At 57.4% G+C, this 17,636-nt stretch overlaps 1 protein-coding gene across 1 annotated transcript; it reads left to right on the forward strand.

The window, feature by feature from the left end:
• The first annotated feature begins 295 nt into the window (after window positions 1-295).
• Myl10 (myosin, light chain 10, regulatory) lies at window positions 296-10,049 on the forward strand. Its single transcript, XM_005396852.1, has 7 exons — window positions 296-316; window positions 2,706-2,798; window positions 3,198-3,273; window positions 3,971-4,075; window positions 7,669-7,747; window positions 9,707-9,755; window positions 9,841-10,049. Exons 1-7 carry the CDS (start codon window positions 314-316, stop codon window positions 9,937-9,939), a joined length of 504 nt encoding a protein of 167 aa, XP_005396909.1. The 5' UTR covers window positions 296-313; the 3' UTR covers window positions 9,940-10,049.
• The last annotated feature ends 7,587 nt before the right edge of the window (window positions 10,050-17,636 follow it).

Below are 17,636 nucleotides of genomic sequence, written 5' to 3' on the forward strand. Positions count from 1 at the left end.
GGCCCTTGGCCTCTGGCCCCTTCCTGAGTGCTGGTCCCCTGGCTGGAGAGAAAACAGTTGGCCCGGTGCTCACGGAGATCCTCCGGGCTTAGGCAGTCTCTAGATCAGTGGTTTCTGCCCAACAGTCCCACAATCCTGCCCACTCCCAATGGTCCTGAGGAGATGCCTGGCAGGGAGGTGCCCATCCTGTCCTTGGTCACCTTCCAAACTGCTGTCTGGACCTGGAGCAGTGCCGGGCCCTGAGGAGCACTATTTAAGGAGCTGCTCCCCAGTGGTCCTAGCTCCGCTGCAGCTCCAGGGAGCACTCCAGACCATGGTAAGCTGGGGCCACCCTCCCTGCACCTCTGCTGTCCCTTTGGGAGCTCAGCTCCCCAGCTTCGGAGCTGCAGACCCCTCCCTCCTGCCCCTGCGGTCATCCTCCCAGCTCCAGCCTCAGTCTCAGCATTCCTTACTCTGCTGTCATCCTGTGTGATTTCTGTGTGATTTTAACCTTCACCTCGTGCCTGAACTCACCTCTGCTTTGGTCTTGACCTTGGCCTGCTCCTCTTCTCGGTCTGGCTTCATCTGATCTCTAAGGGTAGCCAGCTCATCCATGTAGGTTGTGCCTGGGGTCTCTGCTTTTCTGGACTCAGTGGGGGCTGCTGAGGTCAAAGTGGGGGGAAATGAGGATCGGGAGGGGGAGGGAGACAAGTGAGCCAGGCTTGGAGGCTTCATGGTGGAAGCTGAGCAGACCTGGCTGCTGCTGGGGCCTGGGGTCAGTATTCTAGACAGCACACTCATCCGGCCTCTGCCCTTTGTGCTCCACGGGACTCACCTGCCCCTGTCCCTGTCCTTGTGCTCCAGCCCCTGCAGTCCCCTGCAGGCTCTCAATCTTACTGTTCTTTGAGGCCTATGTCTTACTTCCCACCCCCATGAGTCCCTCCTGGCCTGAATCAAACTAGGCACCTGTACCTCCTCTGTCATCCTCTGTGGTCACCTGTCTGCAGCTGGACTGTGAGTTCCCTGGGGACAAGGACAGGTTTTGATTCAGCTCTGGGTCCCAGGAACCAAGTACTGGACACAGGTATTCAGCAAATGTCCTGATGCTTTGAGGCGGACATTCTCTTGGTTTTATCAGTGGGGAAACTGAGGCTCAGAGAAGAAAGTGCATTTCTCAACATCACAGAGGCTGAGAACAGCAATTAATCCTGAGTTCAGGATTAGAACTCAGGTCTTGTGGCCCACATCTTTCCTGGGATGCTCCTTTCAGGGGATCTTACTTTTCAGGTGCCCATTATAGAGGAGAATTCGCAAGACAGCCAGGGCCCAGGCCTCATAGCCCCCCCTCAAAGAGCTCTGGACCACAGCAGGGCGGCCTGTGCAGAGGGAGGTGGACTTGAGAGGCTGGGGTGGGGTGGAGGTGGGGAGAGTCGAGGCTGAGGCTAGATCTGAGCGAGAAAAGGCAGAATATCCCCCAGACGGAAGTGATCATTTTTTATTAATCAGAGGGAAATGTATATGTAATTATGCGAGCTGAACTCCGCAGGGAAGTTCTTTTCTTTATGCTGTCTGCAGGGATTTATAAATATTACAGAGGTTTTACAGCACCCTAACATCCCAGCCGCACTGCCAGCCCCCTTTCAAAGGATTAGCGGAGACAAAGCACCCAGTAAAAGCTAATTATAAGTCAGCCGGGTGCTGCTGCTCCGATGAAGGCCGCGGAGCCGGAGGGAAGTGGGGGTGAGGGCTGGGTGGAGGCAGGGGAGACCACACAGGCACTGGGGTGCAGGGCAGGGCAGAGGGGGAGCTCAGGCTGGGGGTCCAGACAAGGGCTTGGCAGAGGGCGGTGCTGGCTGACCTAGGGGTGGGAGCTGTGCCTTCGCCTCTCTCTTGGGGACACCTGGGTAGCTTTCTTCCCCCATCAAGGCCAATTTGAGGGACCCCGGGACTGCGGTCTACAATGCCGGCTGCTGAAGGACAGACTTCAGGGGTTCCTGGGGACTTAGAGCTTTCAGCGAGTGTCCAGTGGCTGCCCTCAGGCACCATGCCATCCTGAAAAGGTGGCAGGAGGCCAGCCAGACATGGGGACGGCTCCAAGTGGGAGGCAGCTGCTTTACCCGCCATGTAGGTGGAACCTGGGCCCTGGGCAGCTGTTCCCCAAAATGGCACGATCCCCACTGTTGGCCAGGTGTGGGGTGGGATGGAGAGGTCAGAGACAGTACAGAATGGGCCTCGCTGTTGGGGTCTCCACTTAGTTAGGGAGACAGAAAGGGAGAGAAATGGCAGAACAGTATGGCTTGTGCTACGGCAGGTGACAGTTTCAGAACAGAGAGAATGCATGACTGAGGGGCCAGAAAAGGGTTCTCAGACCGGGCAGAGGAGCTGAAAGTGCAGGATTCTTCCAGGTAGAAGGATGGGGAGTCTTTCTGAGTGTGGGTACAGGAGCAGTCACTGGGGGAAGGTGGCTCAAAGTGGGGTTGGGGTGAGAAGGGACCCAGGCGGGAGGCAGAAGAAAATCTGGGAATGAGGAGAGGGACAGATTTTGCGGGACAAAGACACCAGTCGTGCTCCTGAGAACACTCAGGAAGCTTTTGCATCTGGGCAAGGCGAGACCACAGCTGCGGTGAGGATGGCGGGGGAGGGGACGGGGCACCTCATGCAAGGCTTGAGGATAGAACAAGTGTCCCCTCCATGCCACCACACAAGGCCTCCCTGCCCCCTCACAGGCACCCCGGAGAGCCCGGAAGAGAGTGGAAGGCGGGGCCAGCTCTAATGTCTTCTCCATGTTCGACCAGTCGCAGATCCAGGAGTTTAAGGAGGTCAGTCACTGTCCCTGGGGCCACGGGAGGATTAGAGGAACGCAGGGACATGGTGACGAAAGCCGGGAACAGAGTTGGTCCTCAGGGGACCATGGTGTGCTTCGGAGCCTGAGGATGTGACCTGCAGCCTGTGGGCAGTCCGTTCCTGTCTGTACCTGAGTCTGTGCCTTCTGGGTGACCTCAGCCAATGCCGTTCTCTCTCTGAGCCTCAGTTTCCCTCCGTAAATAAGAGCTGCTGGCAGCCTGCTGTGCCTACTAAGCTGGGTGGCTGGGTGGCTGAAGGAGCCTGTGCTGAGGTCCCTGGGGGCAGCAGTGGGCAGGGGACAGCCCCAGAGGGATGGTGCCAGTTTAGCTGAGCGGGGCAGGCTAATGTCTGCTCAGCACCAATGTCTCTGTCAGGCCTTCACCATCATGGACCAGAACCGGGACGGCTTCATCGACAAAGAGGACCTGAGAGACACCTTTGCTGCACTGGGTGGGTGGCCCAGCTGGGGAAGCTTGGGGAGGGACAGAGCCCAGGCCACCAGGCAAGAGTGTGGCTGCAGAGAGGGAGGGTCATGAGCCAAAGGATGCAGAGGAGGGGCCCGCGTGGAAGGTGGGCGAGGTTCCCAGGTGTGAGAGCAAGAGCTGGGAAGTGAGGTCACTCCAGGGGCAGGGACAGCCTGGGCAAAGGCCTGGGGGTGATAAGGGGCCAAGGGGGGTCAGCTGCCAGGGAGGGAACTTGAGGTGCCAGTGGGGTTGGGTGGGAGAAGAGACATCACCAGGTCACCTCTGGCTGGGCCACGAGCCCCAGGGATCAGAGTGTCCATTGGGACCCCAAAGAATCCAAAGTTCCCACCTCCAGGGGTGCATGAGCCCCAGGCAGCTCTGTACCCCTATTTGTTTCTTTGTGCCTCAGTCTCCCAGTCTGCAAAAGGGAGCTAAGGATCCATTTGGTCTCCTTTCCAGGGAATCTGAGGTGGAGGTGGCAGCAGGGGTGAGGTTGGGGACAATCCCATGCAGACTTTGGGCCAATGGTGCCTGCAGGTCCCCCACATGGACCAAGGTTTCAGGTCTGCGTGGGGTGGGTGGGACAGTAGAGCTGGGAGACTGGAGGACTGTCTTCAGCTGCCTCTTGCAAGGTCCCTTGGGCCCCTTCTTGTTCCTGGATCCCCCCTTACTGCCCTCCCCAGGCCGCATCAATGTCAAGAACGAGGAGCTGGAGGCCATGGTGAAGGAGGCTCCCGGGCCCATCAACTTTACCGTCTTCCTGACCATGTTTGGGGAGAAGCTCAAGGGTGAGTGGCTCAAGGGCCAGGACTCTGCGGCTGGGTGTAAGCATGTCCCCTGCACCCTGTGAGCCCTGACACTTGTACATAGACACGGGCAGGAACACAGCGGGGTCCCAGATGCCAGCTTCCGGGTGCATACAGCATCCCGGGGCCCTGCCTCAGTTGCTCACCCCAAGGGCAGTGCCCCACCTCCCCTGCTCCTGTCTCCCCTTTGCTGTGCTTCGATGCCCCTGCCAGTGGAACGCAGGCAGAGGGGTGATGTGGGGGAAGGGGTGACAGTGACAACCCCAGCACTGGACGGGTTACTCACCTCATCCCGTGACACGGTCACCGCAGCCCCCAAGAAAAGACCAGGGAGCTGCTTTTCCAAAATAAGACTCAAAGGAGGCTCAGAGAGGTTATGACACCTGCCCCAGTGCCCCAGCAAACAAGTGGCTCCCCTGGAGCCTGAGCCTGGACGCAGGCTCTAGCTGCTATCATCTGCCGACACAGCATGAGGGCCTCTTTCTCCCTGTGCTCTTTCTCTGCTGGGCCTTGGAGGTCCCCTCTAATGACAGCCTCAGAGCTCCAGAGTTCTGTGGCTGGAAGGAAACACCTGCCCGGGCTGTGGCCCCAGAGGTGGACACTCTTGTTACCCACTGTCACTTGCTGCCATCTGATGTGCTCCCTGCCTTAGCCTGGTCTGATGTCAAGACCTGGCCACCCACAGGATGGGAAATAAGAGCAGGGTGACCCCAGGGTGACCCCAGACTGACCTTGGGTAGATTTGTCTGCTCTTTGCACCTCCATTTTTAGTCTGCAAAATGGGGATTTATTCCAAAGCTGCTGTGATAAATGACCACACATGTGGTGGCCCCAAACATCAGAACTGTATTCTGGTGTCCAGAAGTCTGAAATCTAGCCGGGCCAGGCACTCTGAGGCCCCAGGGGAGAAACTGCTCTTTGTCTCCCAGCCCCCAGTGGCTGCCTGACTCCCACGTCTGCCTCAAGGTCACAGGATCCCCTCATCCCCTGCCTACCCCGGGCTCTCTGCCTTCCTCTGATAGGGACACTCAGCATCTAGCAGATGGCAGAGCCAGAAGGAGGCCTGTGGTCCCTCTGGGGGTGAGAGGCAAGGACGCTGGGGCTGGGAGGCTGAGCGCCCTCTCTGGGGCAGGCTCTGAACTTGGGACTGCATAGTTGACCAGGAGTGCCAGGGGCCCATGGCAGCTGCTAGGGATTGTTTCCAGGCCCGTGTCCACCTCCCGGAGGAACTCCAGGGCAAGCACGGCCGGGGGGACCTGGGTGGCTCCACCTAGTAGCTCCAAAGGGAGCAGGAGCTTGCCCTCCATTTTTTTTTTTTTGTAGTACTGGAGATTGGATCCAGGCTCTTTGCTATATTCCCCAGCCCTTTTTTCATTTTAAATTTTGAGACAGGGTCTCCCTAAATTGCCCAGGAAGGGCTTGAACTTGCGATGGTCCTGCCTCAGCCTCCCAAAGTGCTGGGATTACACGTGTGTGCCACCATGCCAAGCCACCAGTCCCATTTTACAGCCAGGGAAAGTAGGGTCCTGAGAGGCTGCAGCTTAAGCCTGGAAGAGCTGAGACCTGAGCTCCAAGGTTCTCTGGATGGCCACAGCCTATTGACAGACTGGGGAAGGTGCAGGCTCCTGCTTGTGGCTGAGCTGGAGTGGTGACCCAGGGGCCTGCAGGGCTGCAGCTTTTTCTCACCTCTGGAGGGGCCCCTGGCCTGTCATGCGAATGTGGCTAAGCCTGCGTGACAGGCCAGCAGCCAGGAGGGCAGGGGCTGGGGTGGGCACCGCCTTATCCCACTAATTGGGACAGGGAGACTTTGTCGTGAGATTCCCTGGGACGGGAAGCAGCCACTCTGCAGCCCATTTTATGAGGTCCACAGGCCTGGAGCAGAGGCCCTCTCTGGGGACCGCGCGCCTGGCCCTCCCAGCCCCCACACAGGGAGTGGCCAGCGAGGTGAGGGGCCGCCAGCCGGGCCTGGTCCACCCAGGGCTGTGGGCGCCCATCACAAACCGGCCCCAGCTGTGAGGCCTCTTCAAAGTCACTGGGAATTTTCAGTTAATTGCTGAAGTCTGGGAGGCTGGGGCCTCAGGAGCAGAGACATTACAGTGCCCCGTCGCCGTCCTCTGATCACTCCATTCTTCCCAGCCCGGCCGGCCTGGGCTCAGCCTCCGCTGTCCTTGTGGAGGAAGCCCCATCTGCACCCTCCCGTAGCTCCTGGGCTGGCACAGCCAGCACAGGTCGGGCTCTGTCCCACCTGGGCAGCCTCAGAGACCGAGTGACTTGGACGCTGCCTTTCTTGTTCTGGATGAGCTTCCAGTCTGATGGGGAGAGAGATGGTCCCGATCCAGTCTGGCGGGGAGCATAGGTGGCCATGACCTGTCTGGTTGGCTGAAGCTTGGTGGAAGAAACAGGGCATTCTGGGTATTCACAGAAGTGGGTTAAATCCTCCCTTCCCTTATTAGTGGGGTCTCAGAACCCCGCTAAGCCTCACTGTCCTCTGTGATAAGTCAGGGGCATGGTGTTTACTATCCAGGGTTCTCGGGTCTCCCTCAGGTCGGTGGCCAAGCTGCAGGCCTGGAGCCTGGCAGAGCACTGAGGCTGTTTGCAGCACGACTCACTGATGTGTGTCAAAGTCCAGCCATGGTGCATTATCCAGCTGGTCACATGGGGGGCAGCAAACACCGCCTCCGTCCCTGCGACTGGGAGCCGTGGGGAAACGAAGGAGGCCTCCCAGGCCCAAGGTGAGCTGCGACAGGGGAAAGAGGTCCAGGCGAGGGTCGTCAGGTTACTTGCCATTCACGCAGTCTCTTCCTTGTGCTGGGCCTCAGTTTCCCCATCAGAACAACAAGGGTGCAGGGTATTCAAGCCCACTGTGGGATTCAGAAACATTTGTTAGGGGCTGGGGATTTAGCTCAGTGGCTCAGCGCCTGCCTGGCAAATGTGAGGTCCTGAGTTCGAGCCCCATAACTCCGCCCACCCCAACAAAACACAACAAAACACAAAAAACAGAAGCATTTATTCTGATGCAGCTTTTCCCAAAGCCATGAAAGTGATGACCGGCCCTGGGCTGGCTGCGCTGCCACCCACCCTACCACCCCCCGCCACTTCCGGCTGGGACAATATTGAAGACCCCTCCAGTGGGCTGTGCTAGCTCCAGCCTCAGCCCCCAAGTACAGAGATCTTTCTCCTTCACTCACAGCCTCTGTGCGCAGTGGGTAATGAGTGCGACCCCAGAGCTGCTGCCCCCAGTCTCACCAATGCTGTAGCCATATCAGTTTCAAGAACTTGGCAAGGCAAATACTATAACCTCTCTGAGCCTCAGTTTCTTCATCTGTAAAATAGGAGCAATTGTCAGGAGGGTTAAGAACATAGCAACTAGGGTGTCCACGTACAGGTGTGCAGGTTGCTCATGAGTCCGTGTGTGCAGTGCCTTGTGTGCCGTTACTCTCACTTGTTTCTCCGAAATTTTCCTTCTTTTGTATCAAGTGGGGCTTGGCCTCTGTGGAGTGGAGTCAGAGACCATGGCAGCTGTCTCTGCGGGGCCCTTTACCTGCCTCTCCATCCACCCTGTGTGTTGCTTGTAGGCACGGACCCGGAGGAGACCATTCTCCACGCCTTCAAGGTGTTCGACACCGAGGGGAAAGGGTTCGTCAAGGCTGACTTGTGAGTCCCCTGGTCTCCCAGGGCTTCACTCCCCAAGGGCTCAGAGGATGCATGAGGTGGCCTGGGCCAGGTGGGTGGCAGCCCAGTCTCCTCTTCCACCCAGAACTCTGCTGAGCTTGAGCAGCATCCGGCCAGGACTTCTAATGTCCCTTCTCTGGCCCAGACCTTGGTGTCCCCCTCTGAAGTGGACAGGAAGTGCAGGCCATTCAAGGAGGGCTTCCCAGTGGTGGGAATGGGGTGGGGACAGAGGTGGCACTTGAAGAAGATTGTACAGGGCAGGAACAGCATTTTAGATGTGGAACAGAGCATGCAAAGGGCTGAGGCTTGACACCTGTGGACTGGAAGCTGGAGGGTGTGGGTGGAAGGGGGTGGGGGGTGGAGCACAGGGACATGGACAGGGGCTGTGTGGGGCAGGGCTGCCCTGGGAGCATGGGAGAGCCCAGAAAGTGCTGGCTGAGGCAACCTGCAGGCCAGCCTGGAGGAGGAGCTGAGAGGGTTGTAGCTTCAAGGAGGGCCCAGGGGTGTTGGGATGGCAGGGGGCAAGTGGGTCAGTAAAAAGGCAGCTGACAGTGCTCAGGGGACCTAGGGTGTGGCGAGGACTGAGCTGGATGCCAGTCACAGCCTGAGTAGGTCCGGGGATGGAGGTAGGGCAGGGGAGGTGGCCGTGTGCAGCCCGTGGGATGGCTTCATGAAGGTGGGTGCTGCCCCAGGAGTGGGTACGGGGGCTGGGACCCTCTCCCTTGGGAGCAGGGACCCAGGGTGACAGTGACTGGCTCGCTGCCCAGCACCCTGGGGATCCCTTCTGAGCCTGGCTGTGTCCACCAGACACAGGCTTCTGGATGTGAGGTTGTGGGGAGTCCCGCTGCCATCAGCACCTGCTCCTGAGGGGCAGGGTCCATCAGACTCCCGGGCTGTGAAGGGACTGCGTGCGCATCTCACGCGGAAGCCTCCTGCCTTTTACCCCCTTGCAGTCTGGGGTTTCCATCTCCATTTCAGGGAGCAGGGCCTGGGACAGCCCCTCTGCTGTCTCCTCCCAGCTTGAGGACAGGGTTGGGGACCCAATTTGGGAATGGAAGGCGCCGTCCTGGGCCATAGGACCCGGATGATGTGGCCGCTGGCCAGACAGGCCGCAGAGGAAGAGCTGGTTGAAACCAAGTCTGTGAAAAGTCCCCAGCCTGGGGAGTTGGAAACTGTGACTGTCCTGCGTAACATAAATAATGGAAAATGTGTGTTGGTCCTCAGCGGCGCCAGAGGACACTGCAGTGCATGGGGCCGCTCAGCCCTCAGATCCCATCCCTGTCCACCGAGCTCCCCCTTAAGCCCTACAAGGGCCCCAAGCTCCAGCAGGTACCGTTCCCTTGTGTGGCTCCTGTGGTCCCAGGTGACTCTGGTGACTGTGACCAGCTGCTCTCCTAAATGCCAAGTGGTACAGGCCCCGCCTGGCACTGCCTCACTGTGGGACATCTGGCAAGTCCTAAGATGACCTGAGCCTCAGTTTCCCCTACATAAAGGAGGATCAGAGTAGTCATTTCCCAGGTCTGGGAGAGCTAAGGCCCAAGATCCCCCAGCTGTGGCCGGCCTTCCCGTGTGCCCTTGACCAAGGGTGAGCTTCCTGTGGTCAGTGCAATGCCGTACAGACGTCAGCGAAAGTCACAAGCTGCAAGACAGTGTACCAAGACCAAGACAAGAGGCTTCAGGGGCCCGAGTGTCCCCCTCAGTGACCCTAAGGTTGATCGTCGGCAAACCATGGGAATCAGTGGCCCTAAGGTCTCGATGGGGTCTCAAGGTCATTCTGTTTGGTCCCCACCCAAGGCTGGTGGAGAGCCTGGCTCGTAAAAGAGGCAGCCGGGCTCAGAGAGCTGCTGGGGGCTTGGGTGTCAGCCCCAGGCTGGCCCTGCCACCCCCTCACCCCTGGGATCTGCCTTTTCCCTGGACGTGACTGCTTCTTTCTTTGAGCAGCATAAAGGAGAGGCTCATGACCCAGGCAGACCGATTCAGCGAGGAGGAGGTGAGTGTGGCTCTCAGGGCACCGAGGGTCCCCACTCTGACCCCAGTCATCGCTGGTCCAGCCTGCCTCCTTGCCCCCTCCTCAGGTCAAACAGATGTTTGCAGCTTTCCCACCAGATGTATGTGGCAACCTGGACTACAGGAACCTGTGCTACGTCATCACGCACGGCGAAGAGAAAGACTAGGAGACAAGGGTCTTCCCTGCATTCAGAGTCAGTGGGGGCTCCTTTAGCCTGTGGGCACTGGGGAGGCTCCCCCTGACCCACAGGTTGGGGTAAAGCAAGAATAAATCACGCGAAGGTCTGAGTTTGCGTGCTGAGCGCTCCGGCTGGGGAGACAGCGAACATTCCTATCATGTTGGTTTTTCCAAAACGTTTTGGTTCCCTGGCTCTGCTCAAACTGTTCCCGATGAGCTGGTGTTTAGAACTAATTGACAGTTTTAATGGTCCCCAGCTGGGCTGCAGAACATTGCCTCCATTTATGCAGCATTTACTGAGTACCTAGTGTGTGCCAGGGTCTTGCCAGTCCCAGGGACTGCACAAGAGGAACCAGGCCTGTCTGTGGGCAAGAGGGCCACATGGGCTGCAGGGAGGAAGATGGGTGGAGAGGACAGAAAGCGGGGCAGGACATCAGTGGGGACAGGGGGAGTGGAACAGGAGGCACCTGGCAGCCAGGAGCTGGACAGAAGTGGAGGGACAGATTCAAAAGACATTCAAGGGTAAGCAAAGATTTCTTAACCAGGACACATATGGGACTAAACATAAAATAAAAAGTGGGTAAATCGGATTTCATTGAAATTAAAAACTTCTGCCAACCAAAAATGCAGTTAAGAATGAGTACAGACAAGCCAAAGGGTGGGAGAAGATATTGGCAACACAGAGATCCTTGCAAAGATCCGATGTCCAGAATATAAATCCTGCAGATAAATAATAGAAAGATGAAGTGGGGCACGGTGGGGCACACCTACAATCCCACCACTCTGGGAGACAGAGGCAGGAGGATCACAATTTGAAGCCCAGCCTGGGCAACCTAGTGACTTAGCAAGATCCTGTCTCAAAATAAAGAGGAAAGTCCTTCCTCTTTATTACTGAGCTGCTGAGGTGTAGCTCAGTTCAAAGATCCTGGGTTCAATCTCCAGTACCACAAAACACCACCACCACCACCAACAACAACAACATACAAAGATTAAAAAAAAACCAACCAGATAGGTGACAAAAAAGTTCATTTACACAGATGCCAAGCCTCTTTCCTTATAAGCAAATGGCAAATTAAAAATACAACATGGTACCCGTTCATCTGAATGGCTAAATTAAAGGCTGTGCTGGTGAGGAGGAGGAGCCACCAGGACCCTCGGCGGGGTGTGAGGCAGGTCATCCACGGTGGGATGCTATTTGGCAAATCTATTCAAGTTAAGCCCACGCATATGCCAAGCAGCAATTCCACACCTAGCCGTGTGCCATCAGGAATGTTCTTCAAAGGCACATCAAGGGTCAGGTGCAGGGACTTGGAGACTGGCCACATCCTCGATGGCAGCAGCCATAAAGCCCATCAGAGCGGGCCCACTGTGTGACAGTGAGAGCTCATGCAGCAGGGAGAATAAGCCCCAGACCGCCCTGCAGCCAGTGCTCATGGAGCCTACGCTGAAGGAGGAAGGGGTATTCTTTTCTACACTTGCAAAACCTCTCTATTGAGGTATAACTCACAAACTATAACACTCACCATTTTATTCCTATTATTGTATTAGTACATGTTTGCAGTACATAAGGAATACACTCAGTGTGGACAGTTGGTAACTGCTTGCCATTTCAGAGTGGTTTTTAGTATACGGCTGAGGTTCTAGAACCATCACCACTATCCAGAACCTGCTGTCACTCCTACAAGAAATCCATTAGCAGTTTCGCCCCACCCTTCTTGTGCACAGTGCCTCGAGACTTAGATGTAAACATAAGTGAAAGATGGTCTGGGTGTATCCCCAGACCTGTGCACTGTGTATCTCAAAATCAGGTGCAACAGCACACCTATAATCCTGGCACTCTGGGAGGCCGAGGCAGGTGGACTGCAAGTTTGAGCCCAGCCCGGCAACTCAGTGACTCAGCGAGATCCTGTCTCAAAACAAAAAATAAAAATGGGCTGCAGGTGTAGCTTAGTGCAAAGTCTCTACTGAAGAGAGCGAGGGAGAGGCAAAAGCAGACGTGATCGGGAGGCAGGATGAAGAGCCCTGGGGGTTGCAGGGACAGGAGGAGTCATGGGGTCTTGGGGGACTCCCTTAGTGAGTGATGACAGCAGTGGAGGATCCAGCAAAAGTCCAGAGTCAGGGAGAGGCGTGAGGGTGGGAGGACTTGATAGGCCCAGGGTAGGCGAGGTGAGCCAACTGATGGGCTCAGCAGCGCCAGCCCCCAGGCTAAGGTCTGCGTGTGCACTGCAAAGGGAACCGAGGCTTGCCCGAGGTCAGTGGTGGAGCTGGAAGTCCGCACCTAGAAGCCCGGGCTCACACTGCCTCCCCACACCGCGGAGCGTGGGGACGGGGTCTGTGGCTGGGTGACACCAAGAGTGGCGTTCTGGGAAGAGCCACGCATGCTTCCGGGCCTCTGGCCACATGCAGGTCCCTGTTGGTCCCTCAGGTGGCCAGGAGGTCACCCTGAAGCTCTTGGCCCAGGACACAAGGAACAGATTCTGGAAGCTCCCTCCCTCCTCCACCGCAGACCTGGCTCCCTCTTGCTCTTGAAGACCTTTGCTTTCCTGGAAATCATGCACGGAGCTGTCTCTGCTGCTAATGAACCTGTCAGACCTGTTTGCATCCCACAGAAGCAGCCCGGAGGCTCCACTCCGTGACAGCCAGACAGGGGCCTGGCTCATGGGGACACAGGGTGGCCTGTGGGGAGGCCCATGGGTACCCTGAGGCTCAGCGAGGAGGCTGAGACATGTGTCTCTTCATCCTTCCATCATCCACTCCCTTCCGCCTTCTCCATCCCAGGACCTGAACATGATCACTAACACCAGGGATGCCCTGTCTTGTCCTCAAGGCACCTAGTGACGCAGAAGCCAGGTGTGGTGCTGCTGGTGGCTGCCAGGCTCTGGCAACTCCCCGCGTCACGGCTCCCTGCTGCTGTCAGCTACCCCTGACCCTCAGCCTTCTGCTTCTGTGACTCTGCATCCCTATTTCTCGAGATGCCTGGCCCCAGATGGCTTCCCAGCCCCTAACCCCTGGTCCAGGCTGCTGGGGTGCTGTACACACAGGGTTGGCCACAGAAGCTCCTGAAAGCCAGAGACAAACACAGAGGCAAGGCCCAGAGGAATGAATGGTGGGCTGGGGCTGGTGTCCTGCATGCTGTGTAGGCATGATGTGAGGGGTCACCTGTCCTAAACCAGACCTAGGATCACCTTTCTGAAGGTACAATCACCCCTTGCTGCCTCCCTGTCCTGCTCTGCCCTGTAAGCATTGTTCCTCAACTACTGGCTCAGCTGCATGGCTTCATTTCTTCCCTGAATATCCTGTTTCCTTCTGCCACAGGACCTTTGCTTATGCTGTTCCCGCTCCGTGAAAGCCTCTCCCATCTAGCACCTCCCTCCCTTGCCCAGTCTCACAAATTCATCTCTACTTTCTGCTCAACTCAATGACACACACTTAGTCCTAGATGTCCAGAACAGGTCGAATCCCCTTCTGAATACTTTCAGGGCACCAAATATTTCTGTAACTGGTGTCTGTCTCCCCACAGTGCCGTATGCCCCTGGGAATGGAGGTCAAGCTGGATTCTGCCCACTGTGGTACCTCCAGCACCCCACACAGGCCTGGCATTCTTGGAAGTGCCCAGAGAGCCAACCAGGAGCCTCACAAGTCTCTGGAGGCAGCTGTGAGGCACTAGGCTTCTAAGAGGTCACTGTTTCAGTTCAGAACCTTCCCCTGGGCCTCCACTGATCTGCCCTATGTCTAGGCCTCAGTGTCCCTGTCGGCAGAATGGAGCCCAGGGGCCCCGGTGTCTCAGGGGCCTCCAGCTCCCAAGGAAGCTGCAGACCCAAGGCTGTGGCTGTGCCTGGGCCTGGCTGGTGGTGGCTGTGCTCCTGGCTGTCCTGGATTCCTGGTGAACCCCGAGTGGACCTGGAAGGTGATGGCAGCGAGCCCAGGCAGGCCCGGGCAGACGGGGATCCCGGGGGGCGGGGCACAGGCGGCTGGCCTGCCCTGGCCTGCTGGCTCCCCCAGCCAGCTGCGGCTCATTGAGGGCAATTAGCCCAGCGAGACGCCAGGCTCGGCATTTCCTTTCGCACACAGCATCCATCCACTGGGGCCTTCGGACAGTGGCCCCGTATAAATCTCGTATAAATCTCTACGGGGTCGCTGTTAAGAGGAATGGCAAATTCCTTCCACCCGTGCGGCTGCCTAAATTGCCTCCAAGAGCAGATTCCCTCCTGGCACTTGCTCAAGAATGGCTGAGTCCTTTGAAGGTCCTCCCGGGATGGGACGGACCCCAGGGGCCTGGAGCCGGCTGGTCGGAACCTCCCCCGGAGCTCTGTGACCGCAGCGGGGTGGGGCACAGGGGACAGTGTGGCTGGGGGAAAGACCCTGCCTACACAGCCATCCCATCACTCTGTTGCCATGGCAACCCTGGGAGCCTTCATCTTGCCCAGCCGTGGAAGTGGCTGGGTGGGATCTTTACCCCGGGGCACCAGAGCTCAGAGCCACACAACATCCCCTGTCTCAGGAGATGAAAAGCAGGTGGTGAGGTCCCCAAAAGCGGCCTGCTGCCAGCAGGTGGACCCTGGGCTGTGCTGGGGGCTGCAGCCTGGCTGGGGGTTAGTCCCAATCTCCAGGGCTGGAGGGTCTGTCGCTGTCACCCAAAGCCATTGGATCTCATGTGACAAAAAGGGAAGAAAAGCCCTCCCTGGGGACAGCTGAAGACACAGGTCCTGCTGGCTGTGTGCACCCAGCCCACCTCTGCCTGGAGTCGGCCCTGGGCGAGTCATGAGCCTCCTGGTGCTCAGTTTCCCTGTTGGAGAATGGAGACCGTGCTCACACGGAAACGGGATGGATTCTTCCTTCAAGCAGGCCAGGCCTGGGGCCCAGTGGAAGACAGACAAGACACTATCTCCAGGGGAAGGCGGATGCCAGGGCCAACAATGACACAGGTGGTAGAGAAGGGGACAGGCTGGAGGGTGGGCCAGGGGACTCAGGGAGTGGCCCACGGCCGTGCGGGCTGTGGTAAAAGTTTATCCCACTCCATAGGGAGTGGCATGATCTGAAAGGTGATTAACTAATCCAGGTAACAAGTGCACAGTGGGAAAGGACTGAGGAACTGAGGAAGCACAGAAGAGATGCCCAGTCCAGCCTGGAAGCCTTCCTGGAGGAGGTGACAGAAGATGTGAGGGAAAAACACAGGCGAGGAGGGAAAATAAATGGAAGAGACAGGAAAGGAGTCTCCTACTAGACCAGACATATATGTCTGCTGACTACATATATCTCAGAGAGAGAGGCTCTGTGTGGGGCTGGCAGGGCTCTGGGGGCCCACTGTCCTTTTTTGTGGTGGTACTGGGGATTGTACTCAGGGCCTGTGCATTGAGCTACATCCTCAACACTTCTTTATTTTTTATTTTCAGATGGGGTCTTGCTCAGTCACTAGGTTGCCCAGGCTGGCTTGAGTTCTCTTGCCTCAGCCTCCCAGAGTGCTGGGATTACAGGTGTGCACTGCCACTCTCGGCTGCCCTGCCTTTCTTAACAATCAGGGAGCTAGCATGGCTGACGGCTTTTCTCAGGCCGCACAGACAGCTAGAATTGTCAGTATCACTGCTTTGTTTTCGTCTTTTGTAGGTTCATGGTCATCTTCTGTTGATGCCACCTGGGACTAGATTTTTATTTTTAGTAGCAAGGCTTCGTTTTTGTAATAAAAGCCTTCTTTTGTGTGTGAGGAGCCCAGAGCCTCACACACACTAAGCAAGTGGTCTACCGCTGAGCTACACTCCCAGTCCAAAAGCTTTCTTTAAAATAAATATATGTACAGAAGGTGATTTCAATAAAAATGTGAACATTATGTTTAGAGTCAGAAATCACGAAGGGGCAATAGGAATCACTGCTCCAGAAGAACTCAGCTCTAGAGAAGAGCCCAGAGAGCCTCTTCTGAAGGCGAATGTTCTGGAACTCTCTGGAATATCGATTCAAGAAGCCCTTGCCTTCCCTACCAGGTCAGCTCTCAGTCTTGAGTTCAAATCTCCTTGAATAACAAGGCTCCCTCTGGGACCCCACAGGGGCCAGGTGGGAACCGGAGAGGGCCGCTGCTCCAAAACAGATACGCAGGCAGGCAGGCAAGCAGGTTCCCCGCCATGCAGAACTGTGTGGCCCAGCACAGACATAACTGGGAATTGATGTTACAGAAGCCAAACTCCCTGGGGGACTCAGGCGTCGTCTCCCTGCTGCTGATGTGGCACCCAGGGGCACCCAGTGTTTCTGAAGCCCCCTCTCCCCCTCCCCCTCACACCTCTCCCAGCTCAGGCTCTCTCCTGCTGATGGCTGCACCCCTGCCTGCTGGGCCAGCAGTGCCCTGTGGATGCCGTCTTCTCTTCCCTCCTGATATGGCTGGGGCCACGCAGTTGCACTTGGCTAAAGCCGGAGCCACCAGCCCTGTGACACCTGCCTCTCCTCTTGGGGTCAGCGGGCATCGCGAACCAGAGGCTGAGATGGCCCGGCAGAGGGGTGCAGCAGCCAGAGGAGCTCGGACAGCTGAGCTCCTACATTTCCAGGAAGAGAACTTTCACCCCGGGAGGGCCGGGCCCCACTTTTTAGGACACAAAGGAGGACAGAGACAAGGCCAAAGAAGAGAGGCGAGGATAGGGGTGGGGGAGGAGGGACAGGGTCCTCTGAGCTGTGTGGGTGGGGTCAGGATGCTCTGTCTTCAAATCTCTGTCTTGGGCAGAGAGAGTGAGATTTCCCTGGTGCCCCACAGGCGGAGCGGAGCAGGTGGCAGGGAGCAGCCGCAGGGACCCTGCCATGGGACTGCTTGGGGAAGGACTTTCTGCCAGCCTGAATCATCACAGGGACCAGCGCGTCATTAGGGAGTGAACTGCTTGCACTAGGGGTATGCCAGCCATGAGGGGACCGAATGGCAGGGCTGGGCTGGCAGTCCTGAGTCCACAACTGTAGAGGCCCTGACCCCCCCACCTGGTACTCTGTGGTCCAGCCAGAGTCACAGAACCCACAGCGGGCAGGGCTGGAAGGACTCAGGGTCCCAACAGTGCAAAGAGCCAGCAAATGGAAGGGGCCCAGGAGGAAGCGCGCTTTCCCCACCTCAGGCCTCCTGGGTCCTCCTTGTCCCCGTCATCTTCCTGTGTCACTGCCTCTTCTGAACAAGCTCAGACATTCTAGCCCATGGCCTGTTACTGGGGTGCTGGGTGCACGTGCTGTGGTGGGGGTACCTCAGGTGATCATGGGGGCTGGAAGGAGGGACTCAGGCCTGTGCAGATCATCCAGAGACCCAGGGCTCCCTTTACTAGGCAGAGGGCATGCTGGAGAGCACATCCTGACCTCGAGGGGTCCCGGACCATTGGTGGCTTCTTGAAGACATCCCCCCCATAGGATTTGGGGGTGGCATGGGCCTGGCCATAGGGGAGGCGGTTAGGCTGGAGCCACCCTAACCTGGGGCTTAGCATCAAAAGTATGGGATGTCCAGCCACAGGGGAGGGAAGGCTCCTGCTGGACTCCAGATAATAACTGTCCTTGAGGGCCAGGTCCTGGGGAGCTCGTGGAAACCCTTGGGGTAAGGGAGCCCCATCCTGCCTCTTAAACTGTGTGACCTGGAGGTCAGTGATTTACCCTTCCTGGGCCCTCAAAGCGCTCATTAAGACAGGCAGGGTGAGTGGTGTCCCCTGCTTGGGATAGTATTTGCTGCAGGGTCGGACT

This window comes from Chinchilla lanigera, unplaced genomic scaffold (genome assembly GCF_000276665.1).
Source record: "Chinchilla lanigera isolate Chin_1 unplaced genomic scaffold, ChiLan1.0 scaffold00055, whole genome shotgun sequence".
NCBI lineage: Eukaryota > Metazoa > Chordata > Mammalia > Rodentia > Chinchillidae > Chinchilla > Chinchilla lanigera.